At 41.5% G+C, this 16,077-nt stretch overlaps 1 protein-coding gene across 1 annotated transcript in view; it reads right to left on the reverse strand.

The window, feature by feature from the left end:
• SNAP91 (synaptosome associated protein 91) overlaps positions 1 to 16,077 on the reverse strand; it is a 251,212-nt gene that overhangs the window by 131,665 nt on the left and 103,470 nt on the right. Inside the window, exons 6-9 of the mRNA XM_082251196.1 lie at positions 15,262 to 15,373; positions 14,779 to 14,885; positions 4,713 to 4,754; positions 3,215 to 3,282 (exon numbers count right to left, since the gene is read on the reverse strand). Of these exons, the coding sequence (XP_082107322.1) occupies positions 3,215 to 3,282; positions 4,713 to 4,754; positions 14,779 to 14,885; positions 15,262 to 15,373 (329 nt within the window). The remainder of the gene's footprint in view (positions 1 to 3,214; positions 3,283 to 4,712; positions 4,755 to 14,778; positions 14,886 to 15,261; positions 15,374 to 16,077) is intronic.

A 16,077-nucleotide genomic window follows, 5' to 3' on the forward strand; every position in this document is an offset into this window, starting at 1 on the left:
CATAGAAGACTCATCAGAGGAGCTTAACATCAACTTCCAGACCAGGACACCATCAGCCAGTGCACACATAAGGGAGTCCATATCTAGGAGTAGCGTGAAGACCAGCAGCACAGCTCTATCTCCTGGGAAGAGAAATCCTACTCTTCATAAGCTTGAATGATCTCCCTGCCGTAAGGTAAGAGGGTATCCAACCTTTCTGGTGAGCCTTCTGACATACCCTCCCTGAGCACTGTGGTGACCTTTACAAAATCCCTATCACCAACATATCATCTTGGAATATTTATTTTAGAATCCTGGATTTACACCCCTATATGGTGTAGTATTACACCTTACATAGACTGATACATTGTGGATATTATTATTATATATTTTTTACAGGAATTTGTGTATAACATTCCTTTTTTACAGCTGGATTGAGTTTATATGTTGTAATATTGTTTATGGCACATATGAGTTTTTGCACAATTTTAAGGGTGTAATACATGTTATGTAGAGCAACAATTCTTTTTTTCAGATCCTCAGAGTTCTTTGCCATGAGATGCCATGTTGGACTTCCAGTGACCAGTAAAAGAGTAAGAGCAATAACACCAAATTTACCACTCCTGCTCCCCATTCACACCTGAGACCTTGTAACACTAACGAGTCACATGACACCAGGGAAGGAAAATGGCTAATTGGACCCAATTTGGTCATGTTACCTAGGGGTGTACCCATTTGTGTTGCCAGCGGTTTAGACATTAAAGGCTGTGTGTTGAGTTATTTTGAGGGTACAACACATTTACACTGTTATACAAGCTGCACATCCACTACTTGCAGTTGTAGCAAAGTGTCATTTCCTCAGTGTGGTCACATGAAAAGATATAATAAAATATTTACAAAAACGTGGAGGGTGTACTCACCTTTTGTGAGATACTGCATATATATCTAGATCTATATCTATCTATATCACACACACATGGCACAGCTAATAAAAGGTTTCACTCACCATAATTTACAGAAAAGTAGAACATGCAGGATATAGAAAAGCAAGAACACAGTTATATACCTACCCTTCACTGATGATCCGGAATGCCAAAAATTAAAATAAAATTAGTACAGTCTATTGCTGCTCTATAAATAATGTAGCATATTTTACAGGGAACAGATCAAATAAATAGGTTCAGCAAAATGCATACAGCTAAAAAATGCCAACAATATACATTTACTCTTTGTGAGCATGACATTAATAGTCAGAGAAAGGCTGTTTTTTTTTTTTTTTTAAGCTTACTGATAAAAGTTTGTAAGAAAATATCAAATACATAAACCTATTTTAATTGTTTTTAAAGATTTAGATGTTATTACATTTCTTACCTAACTGAAATGTATGATTCTGTTAACACATTTTTAGCTAGGAGATTAAAAATTCTATCTTGTGTGTCATCCAAACATTTCATATTCCTGATGTATTGTGTTAAAAAGTATCCTATTCTTTTTGTATTTCTTCCTTTGTGTGAAATACCTGGTGTTCCTGCCAGTCCCCCTGCTTTCTGATTTCAAACTGACCACACTAGGTATAAAAGCACATCCATCACAGTGTGGTCAGTTTTCTGGCTGTGCTGGGAGAACAACCTGCCTGTCCTCCAATGATCATAATTGTGCTGACATGCCCCCCCGCACAGCCATTCAGAAGATCAGTGTACTGCTGCTTCACCACCCCTAACTCTCCAATTCTCTTATTGCCTTTTGCAGATCAAAGATTATGTGATCACCTAGAAAAAAAAAAAAAAAAAAAAGGGAAGAAACTATTATATGGGAGCAGGTTACACCCCTGCTTCTATTCAGATGCCTCGTCACTAGAGCCTCCCTTCTTTTCACACCGCCATGACTGCGCAAGTCTCCACCCACGCAGCCACTTTGATTATTCACAGCATCTGTGAATAAATGTGCTACAAGTGCCATCTACCACCGTGGCAGACAAACTTGTAATTTCAATGGAACGAGAGCGCGCAATCTATTCAGCACGCTCCCAGTCCATACACACTGCCTACAACTCTAACTGAAAGCCTATACAGACGTATGAGCAACAAAGCTGCAGGCAGTGTATGCAGGAGCCTGGCATGGCACCCCCAATCCACTGATAGAGGCTGCAATGCTCTGCAGGCTCCTGTTAAATTTTAAATACACATTTAGAGCCATGCTGTTGACCCATTCATAGCCATATTATCAGAGGAAAAATAGAGATGGAAGAATTTTTTTTTTAGCCCGATTGCTTTACTTCCTTACAAACCAACAACTGCTGGAATCTGCTGTTGCCTCAAACACAGTCTGCGATATCATCTGATCTAATGTCTAGGCGCACATTTAGGGTTTGAAAAGATGAGCGACAGTCTCAGAAGCAAGTCAAACGCAGTGTTTTTTTTGATGCTTGTGAGCTGCTTTGTTATGTTCAAGTAACTGTATCAAGCTGCTTGAGTTGCATTGAACTGCTTCAAGTGGTTTTTCCATTCACATTGGCTCATATAGGAAAGAACGGCATCTCAGACACAGAAAATTCTGTGTACACAACCTTTATATCTGTCAATACACTACCTAATTTGCATACCATTCATGACATATAGGTGTTGATTTACTAAAGGTAAACGGGCGAGATGATTTGCAAAGGAAGATGAACTATGCAAGGGAATTTTCCCCAGAGCTTAATATAGTGAAATTCCACTTTGCAAAGAATACCCAATCTATTAAACATAAATATAAAAAAAATGAATTTTTTACTTGCACGTGATTGGCTGATGATAGTCAACACTAGTACTTCTAAGCAGAGCCGGATTAAACTTTGTGGAGGTTTCTTGTGTGCACTCTCTAGTGGGATAACAAACTAAGTAGTGTGCACATTGGCAGCTGGAGGAAGCTGACCATTACATGTACGTAGGTACATTATATACAGTATTTTCTCCAAAGAATCTTTAATGTAAAGTTTTTATTTCTTTGAATTATTTTTTTTTCTTTTGTAAACATTTTTTATTGTAATGTTCTTTCAAGATCGAATCAATTATTAATTTTGATCACTTTTTGCGGGGCCCTTAAATGGCATGGGGCACAAGGCTCCGTGCCTTGGTAATTTGGACACTGCTTATAAAGTCAAAATCTACTTTTTCTTGAATTGGATTTTGCCATTTCCAAAATACTAACCGATACAGTAAACCACCCATTTTCAAATCCATTTATGGGTACTGACCTGTTGCCTTTCTTTCCTTCCAGTGTATTTAAATGTTGCTCCAGCGTTTCCATGAGGCTGCTGGGAGCCTGTGAATTAAAAACAGATCTTAAAAGGACAATGCAAATACATGCTTCTAGCAACTGATGCCAATACTTCAAATTAACTAAAACATAAAGGCACACAAGGATTTGTCTCCCTCTGCTGAAAAGCCACACAGAAACAGTGAAATAGAACGAGTGCTTGGGAAAAGATCCATAGCCTCCCAGGGAAATTGAGGTCCTAGCATGTCAAGCAAGACATAAAAGAAGCAGATTCTTAAAAGGAGAACTCCACCTTGGGCTTTTAGGCAGAAAGTAAACAAAAAGATGTCAGATATCTTAGTTGCCCCTGGCAATAAAGATGAGCTCCTCTTTTTTCAGCTATTCCTCTGCATTCTTTTTATCAGACAAATTTAAAGTCACCAAGAACATTTTCTGCTAAAAGGTACCAAGCCCAGTAGATTCAAAAAAGGTTAATCTCTAGGAGCAAAAAATAACCCCCCCCCTGACATTTCCACCCAAACCAATACATGGAGTTCTCCTTTAAAATTAATATTTTTGGAAATACTAACAGTGCAAATTGTGCAAATTGTAATGATTGTAAGCAAACCGCAGCATCCATTTTCAACCCAGGTCTCAATTAACTCATAGCTTATTTTGTCTTTATACAGCAAGTGTGAGGGTTTTGTAATTATGATAAGACATAGAAACTGTCAGGAAAGTACGTGATTTTCCAGAAAAAAAAAAAAAAAAAAGCCATGATCTCAATAGGAAAGAGATTTTGCAAGAGATGTTGGCAAAGTATTACACAAGTAAAAAATTACCGGTTCATCGATGGTACCATCCTTAAAGAAAAGAAACAATTAATATTGCAGCTTAATTTGTCCAATTTTTGAATTCTTGTCTATTTTTCAGGACAGCCGCAAACGTAAGTACGCTTTTACTTTGCGGGTGTGCATGAGTGTGTAAGTAACATATTGCAACAAAAATCTTTTTTTCAGGCAGATCAAATCAACCATTCAATTGCAAGCTAATGTCAATGGACATCATCTAAGAACATGGATATAACACTTTTCTATTCGGCACTAGATGAACTTCGTTCGCACACACGTGCATTATGACCTGTGTTGCGATTCCTACAAAAGGGCATTGAAACTTGTTGACAAGCACTTTTACAAGTTTCCCATTTTCTCCAATGGAAAAAACACATCAGAAGGAAAAACTACATAGGTCAGAAAAGGCCTTCCATGTTGCTATAAGCTGGCATTTGCGTATCAGTAAATTATGTTTGCCCAAAACTAGCAGCATCATATAGTCGACTACTACTATTTTTGTATTTTAATCAGAATGTGCATCAACAGCACTGAAATATGACCATGGTTAAAAAAATATTTTTATTTTAATGAGCTGGTCAATAAGTCTACAAATTATTAAAATGTTATATATTTTACAGTCAATTCTTTAAAATAAGGGCTTACCTGTGTAAGGTCAGGAATGTCTCCTTTGTCAATGCCAACTTGCTATAATAAAATAAATTGATATATTTGTGAATGCAGAAGAGCATACTACTACAGATCATGTTGAATAGTAAAACAGTGTTTTCAAAAACCCTTTTTAATGTGCATTGCATTACATAACCCTTTTCATGTGAAGGTATAGGCTTTGCGCACGCAGGGCGCCTGAAAGAGCCCCTTTGAATGTCAGAACTATTTCTGCCTGTAAACAATTCTCTTCAAATACACCTGTAAACGCCCATGTGTGCATGGACTGAAAAAAAAAAAAAAAAAAAGTTGCTCAGCGCCTGTAAAAGCAGCGTTTAAGCTACATTTAAATGAGGCCTTACAGTTGACTTTTATAGTATAAGCAGTGCCTTTACAATGTATGTAGCAGCTATGGGGCCTGGGGTAAGAGAGAGACACCCCCCCCCCCCAAATTAGTGTGTCTATCAAGAAAAATTTAACTGTGCAGATTCTATTATAGGAGGGGCTAGCGTCAGACCTCTGGGTCTCCCCCATATCCCAGTCATTGACCCCCTTTGGGAAGTAAGAAACATTTGCTTGGCTGTCTTAGCAGTGTAGATGTATTGCCCTCGGAATGCCTGCTAAAGACTCCAAGTAATCCTATGTGCCCAATGCAGTCGAAAATCACAGAGAGCTTCCTCTGCAAAAAGGCTTATAAGGACAGCTGGTTATTAGTATTGCTACTACAACTATAACTTCTATCCACAGAACTCCTCCATAGAAGAGTACAGACTATTATGACAGCTCTCCTGTTGACTGTCCTTGATTTAGGCATACTTCACGTTAAGATTAGTGACAATGACACAAATGCAGGAAAAAATGTAAGAGGGGCTAAGGGATTTTCTTGGTACCAATAGACCCATAATCAGACCATATGAAATCAACAATTTTTTTTTTTTTTTTTGTAATAAAAAAGAAAAAACATAAAAAAATGTGCACAAAATAAGAATGTACATTAAAAGTTACACCCATTACATAGGCTCAACTGTGATTAGTCTATTGCGTCCAATCAGTATTGGATGATAGTATACACTAGGGCTGAGGAATATAATCGAAAGATCGATGCATCGCGATTCGACCCTTCGCGATTCTGCATCGATGCGGGCTGCCGGCATAATCGATTATACAAAATGACGTCATCAGCCGCGGCCACGCCCTATCGCGCAAGGGAAAAAAATAAAAAAAAAATCACAAGATCGCAGGATCGGCAGCTGATTGGTGGGTTAGTGGCGGGAGCTTAATAAAAAGGCTCCGCCCCTCCCCTTCCGCCTCTTTGACCCGGGCCGAGGCGCAGCAAGACATCCCCCGCGTGTATCGGCGTCCCACCTGCGGCCTAGAAGCCAGCCAGCCAGCCATCCAAGCCAGAAGCCGCCAGTCCAGTGAGTCCACACACAGGAGCGAGGAGCCCCAAGTGCGTCCCCATCGCAGCCAGCCAGCGCCGCCAGCCTCACCTCACCGTAGCCGACAGGCCCTGGAGGCCCAGCCCCCACGCCACTGCCAGTGACGCCAGCCACCCGCCACAGAGCCCAGAGAGCAGCACAGCACCTGTCCTCCTCTGCAATGCAGTGCACAACAACCCACACAGTCACACAGCAGGTATGTCCGAACAAATAATTGTGTAATCATTCATGGGGGTCTCTCGTCTGTATCTCTGGGGGATGTCTGTGATGGGGGGGCCTGGGACAGGGGACGGTCGGTCGGGGCCCGGGGGTACTGTTCTGCTGTGGCAGTCTGGCAGCCAGGGGGGTCAGTCAGTGTCAGTGGGGGCCTGGGGGTCTCTGTCAGTGTCAGTCAGCTATGGGGGTCTGGGCAAGGGGGGGACTCACTCAGTGATTGTCAGTGCTGTGGGGGATTGGGGAAGGTGTGGGGGACATCCAGGTCTCTGTCAGTGTGGGGGTCTGGGCAAGGGGGGGGACTCACTCTCACTCAAGTGTTTGTCAGTGCTGTGGGGGATTGGTGAAGGTGTGGGACATCCACCCAGGTCTCTGTCAGTGTGTCAGGCTGCAGTCAGCTCAGCTGTGGGGGGAGGGGGGGTCTCTGTCAGTGTCACCGTCACAGGCAGCTGTGGGGTAAGGGGGGGCCCCGGGGGTTTTGGCTCAGTGCATGCAAGGAAGGGAGTCTGACAGACAGACAGTCATATTTTATGAAAGATGTTGCTTGGTTGATTTGTTGCAGCTTAGTTTACAAGTTTTTTTTTTTTATTTTTTTTTTAAACACTGACAGAGTTTGGCAACTTACGTCATCCGTCTCCGTCACATACGTGGTAGTATGGTGGTAAATATGGCAGAAGGAGAAAAAGATCGAGAGATAAAAAATGCACCTAGCATTTTAAGAGCAAACATCCGGGCACATTTCGGATTTTACGAACACACAGGGAAGCGTGAGTTGGACAAGACACACGCCGTATGTAAAGCCTGTCACACAAAAATTAAATACCTAGGGAATACTACGAACTTGAGAAACCATGTTAGCCGTTTTCACTCTGAGTTAGTAACACCTGTCGCCACCAGCAGTGCCACCACTGCCAAGGAAAGACTGCTAGACCCAGATCAGCCAAGAATTGATGCCATACTGTCAACTTATCCGCCCAACTCAGAAAAAGGGAAGAAACTAACCAAAGCTGTGGCAGCTTTCATCGCCGTACAGAAAACGTTATACCTGCACTCTACCACGACACCAAAGCTCAGGTACTTGTGTCAATGAACCAAGCCAGTCGAGTCGCAATAACGTGTGATTCATGGACGTCAGTCACAACGGAGTCCTATGTTACAATAACAGCACATTACGTTACTAAGGACTGGCAGGTCTTGTCACATGTGTTGCAAACAAGAGCCATTTATGAGTCTCACACAGGTGCTCATCTGGCAGAGCTACTGTCTCATGTTGTGGAAGAATGGCAGCTGTCTGATAAATCTGTAGTGCTTGTGACCGACAACGCGGCGAACATGATAGTTGCAGCTCAAGTTGGTAAATTTCCTCATGTTAAATGTTTTGCCCATACACTCAATCTTGCATGTCAGCGGGCACTGAAAGGGGCCACGCTCTCCAGGCTTCTCACCAGAGTGCGACGAATATCCACATTCTTCCATCGCAGCACTAGAGCAAGCCACTGTCTAAAAGAGAAACAGAAATGTCTGGGCCTGAAGAATCATAAGCTAATAACTGATGTGCCAACAAGATGGAACAGCGCATATGACATGGTCGAGAGGTTCTTAGAACAACAACCTGCAGTTTGTGCCACCAGAAGTCAGAAAAAGGAGAGTCTGATCTCTGCACTCTCAATGAAACAGATGTGTCAAATGCAGAGGACGCTGTGAGTGCATTAAAGCCAATGAAGGATGCAACCTTGCTGATGTCAGAAGAGCGCAACCCAACAGTGTCTCTCATTGCCCCTCTAAATGCACAACTGCTCCAGAGCATGACAGACACCATGGGAGACACAGCCATGACCCATGAGATCAAGAATGCAATCAAAACAGATCTCCTGAAGAGGTACAGCAGTGAGGCAGAGAAGAAGATCCTTCATACAGCCTCTGCTCTGGATCCTCGCTTTAAAGGACTGCCTTTTATTCTCACAGAGGAGGAGAGATCGGAGATATACAGAGGAGTGACTGAGGAGGCTGCATCTTTGGAGGTAATTAGAATTTCATCATGTTTCCTGCCAGACAGCTAGAAGCTCAGCTACATTGTGTTGTGTAATAACAAGCCCTGATTCACTGATGCGGTGTGGGAAGTGGAACTGTATGGTATGGATTACCGTGCAGTTTCCCACACCTCATCAATGAATCACACTCTTAGTCAGTTCAGCTCTTCTTATACTATTATCTTTTGGTCAAACACACAGATTACATCTAATAGAAGGACAAATGTGGATGAAGTGCCTAGGGAAAAAGCAACTGTGGAAGAAGAAACAACACCCATTGAGGACAGCCATTCTCCTCCCAAAAAAAAGGCCACAACATCGCTGCTCATGACTTTGCTGGGGCAGTCTTTCACTGATGGTGCAATAGAACCTAAGACCCCCTATGCCAAGGCAGAAGACGAAATGGAAAAATATTGTAAAGCCCCACCTCTGCCTCTCACTGAGGACCCTTTAAAATGGTGGCGTGAGCATGAGGTCATATTCCCCCTCCTCTCTCAGCTGTCAAAGCAATACTTGTGTATCCCAGGTACAAGTGTATCTGCAGAGCGGGTTTTCTCTACTGCAGGAGATGTTATAACAGCGAAAAGAAGCAGTCTTAAACCTGAGCATGTGGATCATCTAGTGTTCTTACAGAAAAACCTACATGTTCCCAAATGCTAAGCACTGAAATAATTACTAATTCATGTTTTTAATGAATTAGTAATTACTAATTCAGTCTGCCGCCAGTCACCAGTCAGTCACATCACCAGTCTTGTTTTATAGCTTTATAGCACTGATGGTTTGTTTTTGAAGATTGTCCTGTCCAATGTGTCCATTTCCAATCCATAATCCGTTCCGTTGCTTCACACTAAAAAAGTGTCTAGGCAAGTACTAGGGGTTCATTTAACCCTCAACCAAATAAATAATATTAACCTGTATTTTCTTCTAGACAACTGACACCAAGCCAGCCACGGTGCAGCATTATAGGAAGGAAAATCATTGAGAGAAATAACTTGTACATTTGAAGCTAAACCTCGAGTAAATCTTATCTTATTGGATCACAAACACCAATTGTGGATTCTTGTGTAATATACTATATTTGTGAGTTTGTGAATGTGACCCCCATAGGATTTCCTCAAGGTTAAGCTTCAGTTTACAATTTATTCTCTCAAGGATTTTCCTTCGTTTAATGGTGGCTTGTTGGCTAGCTTGGCTTCAGTTACAGATGTAATCAACATGGTAGAGTGCTGCTCAGTGCAGTGCAGGTAAAGTTTTCCTTTCTGTAACGTGACTGACTGACTGTCGTGACAACTCAAGAGCTTATAACGCAGCTCTAGCATTAACTCAACACACACACACACACACACACACAGTGTGTGTGTGTTGAGTTGATGCTGATGAGGCTGCGTATAAGCTTTTGAGTAGTCACGACACACACACACACACACACACTGTGTTTAGTTGACTGGCAATGGCAGGGCCAAACACAATCGCAGTGAACCTGGAACATTTTATATTTTTTACAGCTTTTCTAGCACTGGAGAGATGGAGAATGGCTTGTTTTCAAAAATGGTCCATTCACATAAGTGAATTGATAATTATTTAAGCTTAAGCTTATATTTGTATAACTCCCCTCTAGCAGCCATCAACTCACTTCACTGGAGTTGACTGGCAGTTGCAGGGGGAAACAAACATCACGGTGAACATGGAAGTTATGCAGCAGTGCACTATTGCCAGGTTCACCTTTGATATTTGCTACTAGTCAGGAAGTGCTCTGTTTTGTAGAGGACAGGTTATGGCACACACCTGGAAATTATTGCAACGCATGTCTGTCTGCTGTACTCTGTAGCAATAGCAAATGTAGGGGGTTCCCTCAACCAAATACTAAAGGTAAAAGTGTATCTAGACAACTGAAGGCAAGCCAGGCAGCCACGGTACAGGAAAGGACATCCTTGAAAGATTAAATCAATCATACATTGAAGCGTAAAACCTTGATTAAATCTTTACTGGATCACAAATACACACAAACCTGACCTAACCTATATGCCTTGAGTTGTACCAGTGTGGCAATGCCAAACCTTTCTTCAGTTCTCATGATTCTGATGCAGACAATCGTGTTGTGTGTTTTTTTGTGATCCCATGAAGATTTACTCAAGGTTTAAGCTTTAGTTGATGATTTACTCTGTCAAGGGTTTTCCTTCCTCTAATGGTGGCTTTGGCTTGGCTTCAGTTGGGTTTAATCGTGGTAGAGACAGACTGTCTGCAGGACAGGTAACGTTTTCTGTAAAGTAAGTGACCTAAGTGAATTGATAAGCTTAAAGCTTATATTTGTAACTCCCCTCTAGCAGCCAATCCATCAACTCACTTGAGTTGACTGGCAGTTGCAGAGGGAAACAAACATCACGGTGAACATGGAAGTTATGCAGCAGTGCACTATTGCCAGGTTCACCCTTGATGTTTGCTACTAGTCAGGAAGTGCTCTGTTTTGTAGAGGACAGGTTATGGCACACCTGGAATTTATTGCAATGCATATTCACATAAAAGGATTTATATATATATATATAATGTTTTGTGGGAATTTATGATGACCATTTTCACAAGAATATTAGCTTGGCTGGCTGGCTTCTTCTATCTTGGCTTGCCCCAAAGTACAACTATAGGCCAAACTTTATCCAAAATCCAAAAAGTTTGGCCTTTAGTTGTACTTTAAATGGTGGTAGGCCTGGCTTATATTAATATTTTCTTTTATGAAGCAGTAAACTGCACTACTACAGTTTTTTACTAATTTTACTGTTACTTCTAGTAAAATACTAGTGTTGTTGTCTGTCTCTGCTATGCTGTTTGCATTTTCAGACCTTCCTATATGTTTGCAGTGCAAGTGCACTAAAGTATGCAGGGCTTGCAGGCCATGACAGGGTCCAGGAAAGTGTCCTTTGAAGCAAATGAAAATAAAAAGGATTCTTTTATTTGTGACTGCTTGATTGTTTGTTTTTTTTGATAAAGTTTTGAAAACCATTGGGCAGTGGGCTGGGCATGGGCATTGGGCAGTAATCGTGATGCATCGCGGAATCGTATCGAATCGCGACCCTAATAATCGTAATCGCATCGAATCGTGAGGTAAGTGAAGATGCACAGCCCTAGTATACACAGATGGGAGCACAGCTGGTCAGTACTCTACATTTCACAGTTGCCCACTTCTTCAGGAGTTTCAAGGGTGAAATAAGATATTTTTTTCCTTGGTGTGCGAGCAAGATGGTATATGGGCCAAAAACAAAGGGGCGCCAGTAACACTTCCATGAGTAAGTGAGAGAGCAGACAGAGGCTACAACCCTCTAGGGTCATCAGATTTGTATATTGTAGGGGATATGTTTGTAGCAGGATTTCCAGGCATTGGGCCTGATGTGGGTCTGCCATTGTTACCGGAAACGCCAGCAGCCCCTTTAAGCTGAATACCCAAGTGTGAGATTGGAGTCAAAGAACAATCCGGCATCTTTGGTTTGTTTTGTTTATTTGATATAGGGGATGGGAGAAGGGAATAAGTGGGATACTCCTCTGGCTCAACTAGGTACAAATGGGACACTTTGAAGAAAAAATGCCTTTCAGCGCTGCCATGATGCCGGCTGGATGCCGACCAACGCTTGCTGGCGCTTGAAAAACGCTGACTTGCTGAACTGTACTTGAACTTGACTTCGGACACTCTGGTTAGCTCAAAAGTCCCAAACACTGCTCCCTCCAGTCCTTGCTGACTGAGGTAGCCTCTGTATACTGCTTCTGCAACTCTCAACACTGTACACTTTAACACTTCAGGGCCCAACCACTGGCGCCCCCTCTGTACTTCAGGGTTCTCTCACTAGGCACCCCCTCTACACTTCAGGGTCCTCTCACTAGGCACCCCCTCTACACTTCAGGGTCCTCTCACTAGGCACCCCCTCTACACTTCAGGGTCCACACACTGGCACCCTCTCTGCTTCTCTTCAGGGTCAACACTGGCACCCCCTTTACTTTTGCTCCTGCACCGGCTAGCTAGCTCCTGGATCCCCACGATCTTTAGAATGGTTCCCCTCTCTCTCTAGGCAGACCCCAGGGGCAGTTTGCAGTACTCACAAACTGGGAATGCTTTCCTGAAACTGGACGCCTCTCAGCTCCGCTGGTCCTCTGCACTGGATCCTCTCTGCAACTCAGCTTAGCCTTCTGTCACCTCAGGCAAGCCGCCTGGGACACCAGATTCCTCGGACAGGAGGAGAGACAGCCGTACTCTCCCCCTGGGACTCTGCTTCCCGCCGCTGTGTCATGAGCTCCCCTCAAACTTATACCCACTCCCAGAATGCTGTGTGGCAGAATCTGCCTTTCTAGGGTAGATACAGGCCTGGGTGTGCCATTGGCTGGGCTTCCTCCACTGCCCAATGAGAACCCTCTAAGAGCACAGTGGGGAGACTTCCCAGTCTCAACAGTCCTGATAAACATGACAGCCCAGCTGAAAATCATGGCCCTGCTGTTAGGCAGGCAAGGCCCACTATGCTTTACCTAGCACCTACCTTGTAGGGTGCTACATCTTGATAGAGTATTTAGCCTTTTAGATAGTTCCAATGTATGGAGTTACAAGTTACAGATTACAATCCCACCAAGGGGTGCCATAATTGGTGTCCACAATCCTAAAACAGGCAATGCCAATAGATCAATATAGTATAGTGGATAGTGAGTAATGTTCAAGGGTATTTTGTCCCTGAGATGTGATGGGCCACGCTGATGGATGTCCTAAAAACAGGAGGTTTACTACACCTAGTCCTTCAATATTCATGAGTACTGAAGCCAGCTTACGCTACAACTTTTGATTACTGGACAAAATACCATAAAACAGTATTCCAAGCCTCTAATATACAGTAAACCTCGCTACATCAAATGACTACTTACTATCCAATATACTATTGATCCATTGGCATTGCCTGTTTTGGGACATGTGAACTGTCTAAAAGGCTAAATACTCTATCAACATTGCCCCTACAATATACATGTCTGATGATCCTAGAGTGTTGTAGCCTGTCTGCTCTCCCACTCGGCTGGGGGACTATTACTGGCCTGTATACCATCTTGCTCACACACCTAGGGAAAAATGTATTTTCTCTCACTCTTTAAACTCCTGACGAAGCGGGCAACTGTGAAACAGTACGGACCAGCTGTGCTTCCATCTCTATATTCTACCATCATATACTGATTGGACACAATAGGATTAAGCAAAGTTGAGCCACTGTAATGGGTGTAACTTTTTAATGTACATTCTTATTTTGTGCAAATATTTTTGTTTTTTTTTTGTAACAAAATTATATTTTATATGGTCTGATAAGACCATGATTAAGAAAATCCTTTAGCCCATTTTCCCTTTTTCCTGCATTCGTAATTGTAACTCAGGATGTAGGTGCCACGTTTTAACCATTCTAGACACACTGTCACAGCTTACCGGGTTAGCCAGTGGACCCCCATCAAAGTTGTGCTTGGAGATTTAGATTAGATTTTTATTTATGTCCCTCTGTTACAACCTTTAAAGCCCGATTGAAGGTTTAATCAGCATGTATGTCATGTGGATCAAAACACACACTTAAGTTTGTTTTCTCTCTAACAGCCACAGCCTGAGAATAAAAAACGAATCCCTATCAGCAGCTGCCGAGTGGAACCTTTTCTCTGTGTTCTTTCTGCAGAGGTTGATAAGCATTCTTAATAGGTGTACCCAACACAAATCAAATAGCATTCTTAATAGGTGTACCCAACACAAATCAAAAAGCAGATCTAGATCTTTCACTTAGCACATTATGTTCATTTATCAATTGTATAACCTAGTAGCACTACTCGTGCACACTATTAGGACTCCTTTACACCACAATGTGAGCTATGGCAGAACAGTATATTTTTATTTGCATTCCAACCCACAAATTGTACAACACAATTTAAAAAGGTCAGTGTACTGTGGTTTGAAAAATTGGCATGAGTTGCATTGCAGTGCGCTGAGGTGTGCATGGGCCCCTAAAGTAGGATTTACAAAGAAATATACTAGCACTAATTCATCCATGAAATCTCTGTAAGCAACAGCAGGTCAAGTATCTTTATGTTACTGACAAGTTAAGGTGGTTTATAAAATAGAGGTACAGCTTTGAATTAAGGTGGAAGCCTCCTCAGTACGGTGACATTTTGTTATACTGATATGTTCTGCCTTGTTCTTTGCCATTATTGTACCACATATCTGATCATTGCCATTATTGTACCACATATCTGATCAATAAAAAGAAACCCTGGTTAAAAAAAAAAAAAAAAGAGAAGAAGTGGAATCCTCCTTTAAATAACACCTGATAAGATGACGGTAATGAGGTTTAGCCATTAACAGTTTATTAGTGTTAAAGTTAAACATCTTACCTCAGCAACTTTCATGAACTCTGAAACCCTTGTCATTCTCGTCAGAAATCGCTTATAAATTTCTAGAGCATCTTTACACTGACCTCTTTTCATTTCAAAAAATTTCTCTGGAAAAAAAAAACAAAAACACACACACATTAAGACATTAAGTACACCAACACCAATTAATCTAATTTGAGCAACTTCCTTAAAAAAAAAAAAAAAAAAGAAAAAAAGAAGAAGGAGTAAAACAGGATACAGATGGAGTGCACAGTCTGAGTATAGAATTGCATGAGTATTTTTGTAGGCCATGACTGGAAAGCCACTAGCCAAGACTACCATCATAATAACTGAATAGTCCGACAATAGGCTGACCCAACACTTACAACATTAAAAATGAATTTAAAAAAAAAAAAAAAAAAAAAAAAAAAAAAAAAAAAAAGCACACACACACACACACACACACACACACACAACACCACAAGAAACTGCACATATACTCACCCAATAAATTAATAATGCCATCATTGTAACAAGCAAAAAGTTTGATGAGGTCTTTAAAAAGAAGCATAAAAGCAGCATTTATAACTCCATTGGTCAGTTCATTTGGATGAACCTGTTAAAAGAAACCAGTTTATCACCACCAAACGTGAAATAAATATAGCTTTGTAGCATGCAAAATCAGCTAGTGATGTGTCCTCCAAGATGCAACCTAACAATGCTGGCAACATTTATATCACATAGGCAACAAAACGCTAAAACACGTTAAAGAAGCCTACCCGGCTAACAACTAATAACGCTGTTTCTCTTGCTCCATCAGCGCATCCCCCACAGCTATTGCCTTTTGTATCAACTGACCCTCCCTTTTAGATTGTAAGCTCTAACGAGCAGGGCCCTCTGATTCCTTTTGTTCTAAATTGTAGTGTAACTGTAATGTCTGCCCTCATTTTGTTAAGCGCTGCGCAAACTGTTGGCGCTATATAAATCCTGTATAATAATAATAATCACCTTCTCCAAAACAGACTTGTAGATCGTAGGTTTTACCTAACTCGTAAGTATTTGTTTCCTGCAGACGTTAACTAAAAAAAAGTTGTTTTTTTTTTGCAATAGTAATCTATAAATTGAGCTGCAGTTAATTTGCAATATTATTTATTTGACGATTGTAATCACTTGCTACACATAGGGAACAAAAGCATGCAGAAGCTATTTATCACAACTTCTAGCTTAACGCTCCAATTACAGGTGCATATCAAAATTAGAATATCAAAAACTTTCAGTAATTCAATTCAAAATGTGAAACTCATTCTATAGATTCATTAC

Source organism: Pelophylax lessonae, assembly GCF_965119305.1.
Source record: "Pelophylax lessonae genome assembly, chromosome: 3".
NCBI lineage: Eukaryota > Metazoa > Chordata > Amphibia > Anura > Ranidae > Pelophylax > Pelophylax lessonae.